Source organism: Anabrus simplex, chromosome 9 (genome assembly GCF_040414725.1).
Source record: "Anabrus simplex isolate iqAnaSimp1 chromosome 9, ASM4041472v1, whole genome shotgun sequence".
NCBI lineage: Eukaryota > Metazoa > Arthropoda > Insecta > Orthoptera > Tettigoniidae > Anabrus > Anabrus simplex.
In genome coordinates, this window is record NC_090273.1 from 3,432,923 (window position 1) to 3,445,367 (window position 12,445).

Genomic DNA, 12,445 nt, shown 5'->3' on the forward strand with positions numbered 1-12,445 from the left:
AGTCTTTAAAAAAAGACGTTGATTTGTTTCCATGTAAGAACCTAACGTGACATTTCTCAGAAGAACTAACTTTGCAAGTCTTTAAAGTATTAACAGATAGGCCTATAGCTTATAAGGTAGCATACATATTATTATTTTTTTTCCAAGTTGCTTTACGTCGCACCGACACAGGTAGGTCTAATGGCGACGATGGGACAGGAAAGGGCTAGGAGTTGGAAGGAAGCGTCCATGGCCTTAATTAAGGTACAGCCCCAGCATTTGCCTGGTGTGAAAATGGGAAAGCATGGTAAACCATCTTCAGGGCTGCCGACAGCGGGGTTCGAACCCACTATCTTCCGGATACAGGCCATAATTTCTAATAATAACAGTGTTAGTAGGATAATGCTTGAAAAGCTGTGCAAGAGCAATTTACAAACCACTTTTCAAAACCCATTTGACGAAACACAAAAAATAAATAATTGTTTGATACTGGTCATTTATTTAAATCTTAATAAATAACTGGCTTAATCAAGCTGACAACTTATCCTGACTTGACAACCCTGAGTCAGACAAAAAAATGTCTATCCGAGTCTATCTAGTGCGGCCTTGGCTTGCTCCTGCCCTGGACCAAAAGGTGTTGTACCAGACTCTTTTAGAGCTGCAAAATGTAAACCTGTTTACCAATGTTTTTACATGAGGATTCTCAGAGTATAAATCTGATTTCGCTTGCCAACAATGTTCTGGAAAATGAAAACGTCATGTTTAAAACATGCAGTGATTAAATAAATAGTTTGAAACATTTCGTTGACATATGTATATACGTATTTTGTAATATATTATTGAATAACAATAGAAAAGTTACCGTGGACAAACTCATGGCTAAGAAGAAGAAATCCTCAGGAAAATAAAGGAATTGTAAGAAAGGTTTGTGACTATTGTTGTGAATTGCCGTTATGTATTTTCCTACAACTATTTGTATACGTATTATGCGTTCTAATCTTTTATATGATACCGTGTACAGTTACAAGTGACAGATGTCAGCATAATTTTAAGTAAAGAAATGTACATATACTGCCCAGCCAGTTTTCTCCCCGCATAAAACTCGTGTAGTATACAAGCCTAAGTAAAGCCACAATTGAAGGAGTGTCCTTATATCGTTAAGGTTGAATAAATGAAAATATCATGGTGAAAGTGAGAGCGGGCCCTACACTGCCATGCTGAACGCCAGCCACTCTCGTGACGTCACGGTCCGAGCCTTGTGGCCTGTCTATCTAGTGCGGCCTTGCCTTTGGTCACAAGGGTCCCGGGTTTGATTCCCGCAGGGTCAGGAATTTTAACCATCATTGGTTAATTTCTCTGGCACGGGGACTGGGTGTATGTGTCGTCTTCATCATCATTTCATTCTCATCATGACGCGCAAGTCGCTTAAGGGCGTCAGATCGAAAGACCTGCACCTGGCAAGCCAAACATGTCGTCGGACACTCCCGGCACTAAAAGCCATACGCCATTTCATTCATCAGCTGCCGAGGATATAAAAAGGGTAATATCATATGAAGAGGAACACTGGTTTCCTGTATCTTTGGATGAAGTGAAGTGGTAAAGTATGATGGCAAGAGGTAGTTCAGACCCAATCTTGACCAGAGACTCGCATCATTCCTCTTGATGAGGAAGTATACAAACATATATAGTGTACTTCTACGTGCTAGACATGACACTTCTGAATTCTAACGTCATTCATCGCCTCCTCGACCCTGACAAGAGCTTTACCAGCTTCCAGATCAGTTTGGCCGAACAGCCATAGGCAAGTGTGACCTTGCCTGACTATCCAATTGAGGATGCCCAAGCCGTGGGGATACACCACTGAGACTTCAGGGGAGGCACTGGGGACAGTTTCCAACCAAAATATCCCCAACAATGAAGAAAGTTCCTGGTTGCCAGTAGCCTACGCAGTGGCCTCCACAGTACGCACTAGCCAGCGTCTTGGTAGGTGTGCTAGGTAGGAACCTAGCACACGAGGGCAAAACGTTGGCAACCAGGAATGAGTTAGCTGGAAAAAAAAAAAGAAGTATAATGTCCAATAACGGACCATTTATATTGGTATTATAAATTTATGCATTCGGGACAAATATTTCAGATTCCGTATGGGAATCAACATCTGCATCTACTTCCTGGTAGTCAGTGTGTTCTGGTTGAGGTGAACAGTCAGCTGCTGTATTTTTGTTGTGATGAAGTAGAAATTTTATAGTAAAACTGTGTCTGAGTGATTAAAATATTGTGTGTAGATAGGTAACAAGGACTTCACACAGACAACAAACAAAGAGGAGGAAGTGATTATAATGGGAGACTTTAATGCACAGGTAGGAACGGAAGAAGTAATTAGACAATATGGATACGGAAAAGAAAACTATGAAGAAGGAGAGAAACTGGTTCAGATTTGTGAGAGGAATGGAATGATTGTGGGCAACACATTTTTTCAAAAATTACAAGATATGGCTGGGGTGACAGAAGAATAAAATCAATAATTGATTACTTTCTGGTGGAAAGGACAAATCACAGACAGTTGATGGATGTAAACAGCTTTAATAGGAGAAGCATTCGATGGGGATCATAGAGTTCTGATAGCAAAAATGAGGGTGGGAGAAGTGGAAAAATGAAAGGGATAAGAGATAATGAAATAAAACTGTCAAAATTAAAAGATAAGATTGTGCAGGAAGAATTTCTGGAGAGACTGAAACAACAAATTTCAGTTACTAAAGTAAGGAGTGTGGAACGTGAATGGTCCAACTTCAAAAGGGCATTTGTAAGTGGGGCAGAGTGTATCTGCGGTAGCACATCGACGAGACACTATAGTGGAATGAGAAGCCGGCCCCGCGGTGTAGAGGTAGCGTGCCTGACTCTTACCCGGAAGTCCTGGGTTTGATTCCCGGCCAGGTTGGGGATTTTTACCTGTACCTGAGGGCTGGTTCAAAGTCCACTCAGCTTACATGATTACAATTCAGGAGATATTTGATGGTGAGATGGCGGCCCCGGTCTAGAAAGCCAAGAATAACGGCCGAGAGGATTCATCGTGCTGACCACACAACACCTCGTAATCTGCAGACCTTCGGGTTGAGCAGCGGTTGCTTGGTAGGCCAAGGTACTTCGGGGCTGTTGCGCCGTGGGGTTTGGTTTGGTTTCGTGGAATGAGAAGGTGAGAGCAGCAGTGACAGAAAACATGGCAAGAATGGAATAGAGAAGAAAGCAAAAGGAAGTTTTTTTTTTTTTTTTACTGCTTTTCCCACACCGGTGCTATGTGTGTTGAACGCGTGCGGATTTGGCCTTTTTTACGGCCGGGTGCCCTTCCTGACGCCAACCCTATACGGAGGGAAGTAATCACTATTGCGTATTTCTGTGGTGTTTGGTAGTGTGGTGTATTGTCTGAATATGAAGACGGAAGTGTTGGGACAAATACCCAGTCCCCGGGCCAGAAGAATTAATTGAAGGCGAATAAAATCTCCGGCCCGGCCGGGAATTGAACCCGGGACCCTCTGAACCGAAGGCCTGAACACTGACCATTCAGCCAATGAGTTAGACAAGAAAGCAAAGGTAACTATCTTGATAATAAAAGGAAATGCAAGAGAAGAAAAAAGTTTGGAAGAATTTACATAAATGAAGGAAACAGATGGAGCTGGCAGTAGTAGAATGCAGTATGGAATTACACAAATAAGAAAGAGTTTATACAAAGCTGATGAAAGAGGAAGGTGGATAACACATGCAGAAGAAATAAAAAGAAGATGGAAGGAATATTTTGATAAAATGCTGAATGTGAGAAATTGTGCAGAGGAGACAGTGTGATGTCTCAACACTAGAAGATGTTAAGGTGGAATGAAAATGAGGAAGGACCTGTTAACCCCTTTGCTCACGTGCTCTAAACCTGTGTTTCACCATTTGAATTCTGATGCAGACATGGCTGTATTTAAATATTATCTCCGCGCAGATAATGGGAAACCAGTACATAAATACTCAGAATTAAACAGACCCCCCACTGCGGTTCCGGTCTAGAATTCTACCATGTCGTTACGGCAACCTGGGTTCGCTCCTTGGCACCGTCAATAGTTTAGAAATACAAGGAATCTTGGAACGGCGTGAAGATAATTAGGGAGTTGCTGCGAGTAGTAGCACCTAACAAATGTCACGAGCCAGGCAGCAAGGCCAACGCACCATAAATAACTATTTCATTGAAATTTGCTACATTACAGCGAAAAAATATACTGTAGGACATAAACTCATCATATCTGTTTGTCTCATCAGCGGGAAATTGATCTAGAATGTAAGTTCATTGTTTTGAAAAATAGGATTTACCTCAGGAATTCCCATAAATTGCACTTTTGTAGAAATATCTTGTAATGGACACATAGATTTCGACTTTGTTTTTTTGTTTTTTACGGTGGGCGGGAACATTTACAGTCGCAATATTTACGTCTGCATATATATTATGGTCTTCATGACAATCACTCATCATCATCATCATCATCATCAGTTTGCCCTTCCAGCGAGCCGGGTAGGGTGTTTGAAAACGAGCGTCTTCCAAAGTTGCCTATTCAAAAAAATTTGTTGTCCATGACAGATTCCCAATCCCATCCTCTTCTCTCCACGTCTTCCCTCAGTTGGTCCATCCATCTTCTTCTTGGTCTTCCAGCTGGTCTTCTACCTGTTATTCTCTTTTCCAAATAAGCACATTTTAACCTTGTGCTATTCATTCGTTTAACATGCCCAAACCATTTAAGTCTAGATGACCTAAGTCTTTCCTCCATTGATTCATTTAGACCAAGGTTAGATCGGATCTCATCATTTTTCACATGATCAAGTCGTGTCTTTTGGAGGGCAGTTCTAAAAAATTTCATTTCACAGGCTTGAATCTAACTACAATTCTTTGATGTTAGTGTGCAGGTTTCCAGAGAATATGTAAGGATGCGAATGATATATGATGACAATCACTATGTAGTAAATTATCCAGAACTTCCCGCTCGGTTATAGGTTTGCGCACACTCATCTTTACTGACTGAATAATTGCGACAACAGCTGTTCAGTTATCTCAAATACAGTGGTTATACAGTGAAAGATGATGTACGTACAGCGATAAGAGACTTCCTTGTAATATAAAAAGTATTTTAATGCTGTATTCACTCTCTCGCCGATAACACAGGGCACTCGATGGTAAGGTAAGGCAAGGAGTTAAACAAATTGCTAGAGTGCGCATGGAAGCAGAAATGTGTGCCAGAAGACTGCGGAAAGGGAATAATAATACCAGTTTTTAAGAAGGGGGACAAAAAATGTGTGTGATATCTATAGGGGAATTACAGTCTCATTATAAGTGGCAAAAATACTGGAAAGGCTATTTGAGAGGAGAATGAGAAGAAAGCTAGAAGGAGAGTTGCAAAAGGAACAGTACGGCTTTAGAAGTAGAAAATCTACAGCATGAGGCAATTAATGGAAAAGAATTGGGAATAAGGAAACAATGTCGATATGACGTTCATAGATCTAACAAAGGTATGTGATAGTGTTGGGGAGCAGGTGTAGGAAACCATGGTCAAAAAGAGTCTGGGTACACAAACTGTGTGAGCAGCGTACAGACGGAATGGTTTAGAAATGAAACTGGAGTGCGCTGTCTAATGTCTAAAGGAGACAAAGGCGGTCTGGGAAACGAGCACTGAACAAGAACATTGAAAAGTGTGGTATGAAAATCAGCACAGAGAAAAGCAAGACCTTGGTGATATTGAGAGGAGAAAGACATTGTAAGTCTTGAAATTGTTGACGGTAGCAAGTGCAGAATGGAGATGTAAGAAACCTTGTCTGGAAGTGTGATATGAAAGAGGAAGAAAGAATACCAAAACAGATGAAGTTGGAACAATATGGATCGATTCAGTAAAGAGAAGTGCCAGAAGAAGAAGAAACATGGTCTGGGACAGAATGGTAGAAGGAGAGAGGAAGGTCGAGAAGTGCTGGATGATGATGATGATGATGATGATGATGAATACTGTCCCTACTCTAATTCTGTGAGTTCTGTTTTCTAAAAATATAGCCACCCATTGTCTAGTTCAGTAGCCCTCATTTTCGTCTGCCGTTTCCCTTGGATAGCAATACAATCCATTTGAGCTCCTGAATCTGCTGTATGTTACTGGAATCCTACAAGTTGTTAACCTGAACTGCCTTCCTTACATCCCAGTGACCAAAGCTTGTCAACAATATCCATTCCTTGGAGTAATTGTATATTGCTCGCCATTTCTACCATCAGGGTAATCTGCCACAGACTATCCCTGGATTTGATGGGGAACATATATCCAGTGTGAAGCATGACATCAGTTTAGAGGAAAACAACAAAATATGTAACAAAATCATTAAATGTGACCCAAAAACAAATATGTCTCAGATCTTTCTCAATGCTTATAACAAGTGTATGCCAACACACATACTTAACATTTAGCAAGAAAATTCCTAAACTTAGCACTAAAAACTGTGGCCCGCATGCTTGCACCACGCTTTCCACTTTAGATGAGTAATTCCCCATTCTTGCACACTTTACATTGCAGTGAGGTCCCTAACCTTAAAGAAAAGATTACTTTTAATGCACTTTGGAGTGAAAATACCTAATCCGACAGTACACAATAAAACATACGCTGAGTGATAAAACATCCTACCAGTATATACACCTCGATAATGAGTATACTCATGAACACACACACAAAAAAAAAAAACAACTGTGGAACGGAACCACACACCAATAAAAACCACATAAATTGCACAATATACACAAATCAAAGAACAAAAAAAAGTGTCATATTTTCCACGCATCATCAAGAAAAGGCAACTCTCACTCACACACAGTCTCAATGGAAAATATTAATGAGATAAATTTTACACTATGAGCAATCACTTCCTATTCAACGTAGGATCCTGAAATAGATTACATGACATAAAACCAATCATCTGGTGGACCTTACAATGTCACACATAAATCACCGTGATTTCCTAAAATAAATTGCATGGCACAAAATTTAAGAAAATAACCAGAGTCAGCTTTTACCATCAACACATAACTCACCGTTGGTCTCTGCAAAAAATTACATGACACACATAATCCTCAGCGTGGTCATATCATAAAAGACAAGTCAAAACTAAGTGTTGTGATTTTCAACAACAGTAGTGACATGGACAAACACCAATAAACACAATAAATTAGGCTGCTATACAAAACGCCCCTCAGTAGAAACACACATCATCCTCGCCTACCATGCGGTGGAATGACTCAAAGGCAGAGATTCAATCTCCCAAAATTTGCAGCAGATACGGTACCAAATACATCCAGGGTCCAACCCTTAACACACGCTCCTCACAAGTCTACCCGAGGCTAGTTACTCAATCATGAAAATGCAGGCCTTTTAGAATGACGAATGCATTCCCTTATTCATCATCACAAAAAAATATCACATGTCCTAAAGTTGCCAAAACTGGTACCAATATAAACAATACCGCGCTGTTCACATACCAGAGCACTCGCGCTCATAAAGTTAAACTTTAAATAAAATGGCCAATTCCGTAAGAATACAGTAATTAGAAAACTGAGAAATTACCACATGAGCACCTCAATAATGCCTCCACAGACGCTGTCCTATGCTCGTTCAGGGCACATCTCTCACTTTAACCAATGTATAGCCAATATTGGAATAATGCTACCTTGTCATTGGTTCAGATTATCGCGTCACCGACGCTCACTTCGAACTCGATCGCATTAATAATAATAAGAAAAATAAGAATAGTGAGATTTAAAGAAAACTGGTTATAATATTCAAAACTTGGAATACGAAACTGCAATCAAGGAAATCGTGAACCAATCACAAATTCATGTATATTTACATTCAAATAATCATGAAGATGATGCTAACAAACGTCGTGGATCTAAGCTCCACCATCCCACACGTTCTCATCCACACTTCATGCAATAAATCAGAGAAAACTTGACGGCATGTTCTCATACGCTTTGAAATCCCATTGTCTAATGAATCTAGTCCTTCCTGACTTTAATTTAAATCCTTTTTACATTTAAGCCCCGAGACGTTCACTGCGTCTCAGATCTCAAAGGAAAACAAATCAATAATAAAGAAGGCTAAAAGCAAGAGACTGACTTGTAAAAAGAATTATGTTAACCACTCAGCTATAAAATCTCAATAAAAGCAAAGGCAAGCTGTGACCTCATGCATTCGGCCCACATGTACTTTACACTTATTTACATTTAAAATAATATACAAGCTTCCTTACATTTAGTGAAATAGGACATAGTCCTTCCAACCAACAGCTAAACGTTCTGGAATTAAATAATAAAAGAAACTAACCTATCCCCTTGGCTACATTAAAACAAGTGCACAAAATACATTATGACACTGCAAATCTAATACTCATCTTTTGTTGATTCGGCCGCCTTCTATCGGTCAGCTGGCTCCCAATCCTTCTAGCCAGCCATATTTACTGTGATGCCTTCAAATTGGAACTCGTTCAGTCCGTGGTTCTCCATCCTGGCATAGAAAACGTGTTCTCCCTGCGTCTTCCTGTTTCTGCTGGTTTGGTTGTTCAATTACGGTATTACAACTGGGTCAATGCAAGCTGCTAGTTACTATTTACAACAGTTGGGGTAATTTGCTGTGACCGTGAAAACCAGTTTCCATTCAGCCACGTACAACTCTCCGGTTATCTTAACTCCATAACTATGTCATTTCCCACTCACTCCGCACTTCAACTGTATTATGTCACAGCTCAACACCTGGGAAACAGTACACAATGCTGGACTAGAGACTGTGGCGTTCGTGTCCTCAGAAAATAGGCAGGCAACTATGCGCGTAAATGTTCAGATCGAAATTGTTCTTTCCGTCTGAAATTTGAAGACACTAAAATGCAAATTTACCAGAGTTAAATTGCACCCAGAAATGTTAGTGCGTAAAAGTAAAGTTATTGTCTCGGCATTGTTCTTACAGGCCCCCATGCCTACAAACATTCTTAGCTTGCTCCTGAAGTCTGAGCGTATAGAGCTACACACATAATACCTGACTCTGCACTTTTTACTACTTCAAAGACTCCTGCCGAATAAGGATAGCGAACCCATGCGCTGGTCACTTCAGACGCTGGCCTATGCTCATTCAGGGCACACTTTAACCAGTGTATTGGAATGATGCTATCTTTTTATTGGTTCAAATCATCGCGTCACCGATGTCGTATGATATTCTAGCCTCGTGCTGGGCTTCCGAAATGTGGTCCATTGGTCTATGCCATTGTCTTCCATCGTTTCTTTGTTCTAAAGCAAGCACGGGAAGGTCGGGTGCGTCATGTAGCATCCCCTCTTTCTTAATATAGCTTGCGAACAAACAGCTTCCTGTTGAAATTGCCTTGGTCACTGCAAGTTACCAAGACTCAGTGAAATGAAATATTCACTGTACTCTCAATAAATGAATGATCAGTTCAATAAGGGCTCAATATCATCTGTTCGTGAGTTTTGTGATTTTATTGTCTCTATCCAGCATTTAGTTGAACTCACCAGGAGTGTTGCTTTCCTGTTAACAGGACGAGTTCTCGCGGATAAGTGAAAAGCATCGCGTGGCGAGCGCTGGAGTGAGTGAACGGTCGCATACCCTGGCTGGTATTACTGAAGAGTTAGAGGCTGTGAAGCAGGAAATGGAGGAGAGAGGCTCCAGCATGACTGATGGGAGTAAGTACATTTTACCCGCTCCTTCTTGTTTTACACTTTCTATTGAGATCGTTGAGTGTTGAAGCTGACGATGATTTCAAGATGTGGAGGTTGTCCTCTTCTTGTGCTGATTTATCATTGTGTTTCTTGGTTTACTTTAATGATGATCTGCCCTGTGTAACAGTACTTCCAAATTTATTAAAAACTTCATTGTTCATATTACCAGTGTAGTTTGTAGTGTTTTGGTGTCCTTAGCCTTCAGTGATGCATCTAACAACATGTTTATCTTGACCCAGCTTTTCCCACTCTTTTGAATACAGTGAATGTGATTGTCAGGATTTCAATTTCTTCTTAATCGATCATCTTCATTTTAAAGTGTTTGTTTGTTTGTCGATTACTACAGTTTGCACTTGCAAATATTGAACCAGAGGTGGACATTAACAACATGGCTCTGAATCACGTTGGCCAACTTACTACTGAGAAATGTGGGGTTTTTTTCATGATATTGGTTGTGAAGCAGAAATAATTTATAAAAAGATAATTGCCCACTGTAGGCAATAATAATAATAATAATAATAATAATAATAATAATAATAATAATAATAATAATAATAATAATAATAAAAAGGGAAGAACAAAGTCATGTCCAAAAAACAGAGCATCTGGCAATGCTGAGACCATGTCCAATGATGAGAGGGTAGTGATTGTGTTATTGTTGTTCACAGCTCCTTTGGTAAACGTGAAGAAAGCCATTACCAAACTGAAGAACGAAGTCATCAATATGGACATTCGCATCGGAGTGTTGGAACACAGCTTGATGCAGGCCAGGCTGAGAGACAAGAGTCAGCTACAGCAGGATATGAACACACCATCAGTGTAGCTATGTGCACCTGGAAAAAGTGAGATTAAAGCAGGTTCAACACTCGCACTTAGCATGTCGTAAATTCTCATCGTATTAAATCTATATAAAAATACCTCCCTTATTGCGGCACGAATTTTCGCTATTACCGCTTAGTGCGATCACATTTTTGCTAGCCCTCGATATCGGAATGTGAATTCATGATATTCGCAGGGTAAGTTGCCCCTTTGGGGAACGAGCAAGTTTTGCTTGCCAGTTATCAGTGAGATTGCTGAATAACCCAGTGAGCCTATTTGTGCTTATATTTTGCTTTGCATTTAGGAGTTAGAAATGTATTCTGTGATGAGGGGTAGCTTGATAGCCTTCATCTGGATTAGGAACATAATCGTGTTAAGTTGACTTGTGATAGCCTAGGTATGGGTACAGAAAATGTTGTTAAATTCCTTACTAATGCAGACAAAATTCTTCGCGAAGTTGACTGGCATCCGCATCTCTAAGCGCACAGAAGAGGCGCGAATGTTGAAACTCGCACCTGGAGTTTTGACTCGATCGTGACACAGGTGTAGAAACTCTTGGAGGTGGAAAGTGTATGTAGATGATTTTATTTGTAAATCTTTTTAAGTAATACTTATTTATTTGTAAATCTTCTTAGTAGTACTTATTCGTATTCCATTCAGCTACCTAACCTGTACAGTGTAAAAAATATTTTTCTAACATAGGTTGGTTGTAACTAGTAGATTACATTTCTATAGTAACTGGAACAAGCCAGAAAGTTTGTGACGCGCACCTTTTAAACCGTGTGTGTTGGCCTTTGTTAGTTATGCATTCTAGAAATATGTTCTTGCTATTCTGGAAATAGAAGATTCGCGATCGTATGTGTTCGAGAAACAGGGTTAAACATCGCGACCGAAGTAAGAGTTGTGATTTGTGAATCTGGGCAAGCTCCTGCATTCTGATTGGCTACTCCAAAGCCGGGTTCCCCTTTTTAAAGGGAGCTTGGCAGCATTTCATGGTTGGTCTTAAGCCTGTCTGTCCTTGGTCTGCCGGAGTTTTGACGTTGTCGGAGACTCCTCGCTTTCAGCTTGTTCCAGTTACTATAGAAATGTAATCTACTAGTTACAACCAACCTATGTTAGAAAAATATTTTTTACACTGTACAGGTTAGGTAGCTGAATGGAATATGAATAAGTAAGTACTACTTAAAAAGATTTACAAATAAAATCATCTACAAACACTTTCCACCTCCAAGAGTTTCTTCACCTGTGTCAGATCGCACGAGTTGGTCGAAGTTTTGTCAGATTCAAAATGGCAGCTAAGTGATTCCCTGGCAGTCGCACATGGCTGAGCGTAACCTGTAATTCATGATGTTCAATAACCCACTGGTCCAAAATATAAGGGTTGTACTAAAATTTGTTTTAGGAAGAGTGTTATCTTCAATAATATGTTGCAATTTTTATGGGTCCCAATGCAAATGTTTTGATATTTGTTGTGTCGTGTTTTTCCCACCTTTTAATACTCTCCTCTCATGTTTAGAAATGGTAGATGTAGTTTTCACTGTTCCTCATCGGATACACGACGTAAAATGTGCATGTGTTTCCACGTCCTTGGGGGGTAGTTTTTATCCATGTATTCATTTTCTCACTTGACACGTTACTTTTAATGAGGTTTTAAACAAATACTTTTTCATTAGCAATTTGATATTTTGCACCTACAGTATTGAAAGTGAAACGTGTATGAGATTTGTTATTCATTTAAATTTTTCAGTGAAATATTTTTCTGATAGTATGTAGATTGACCTCAGTTGAGGGTTGGTCATGCAGCTTTAAGCTTGCATTCGGGAGATGGTCGGTTTGAATCTCACTGGAGGTGTTTTCCCATTTTAATGCTGGGGCTGA

The 12,445-nt window shown here is 40.0% G+C and overlaps 1 protein-coding gene across 2 annotated transcripts in view; it reads left to right on the forward strand.

Annotated features, from left to right (window-relative positions):
* Window positions 1-12,008, forward strand: part of IFT57 (intraflagellar transport 57) — a 175,299-nt gene extending 163,291 nt beyond the window's left edge. For both annotated transcript variants that reach the window (XM_067154084.2, XM_067154083.2), the window contains exons 8-9: window positions 9,568-9,712; window positions 10,417-12,008. In XM_067154084.2, the coding sequence (XP_067010185.2) occupies window positions 9,568-9,712; window positions 10,417-10,571 (300 nt within the window). In that variant the 3' untranslated portion in view covers window positions 10,572-12,008. The remainder of the gene's footprint in view (window positions 1-9,567; window positions 9,713-10,416) is intronic.
* Window positions 12,009-12,445: the final 437 nt, after the last annotated feature.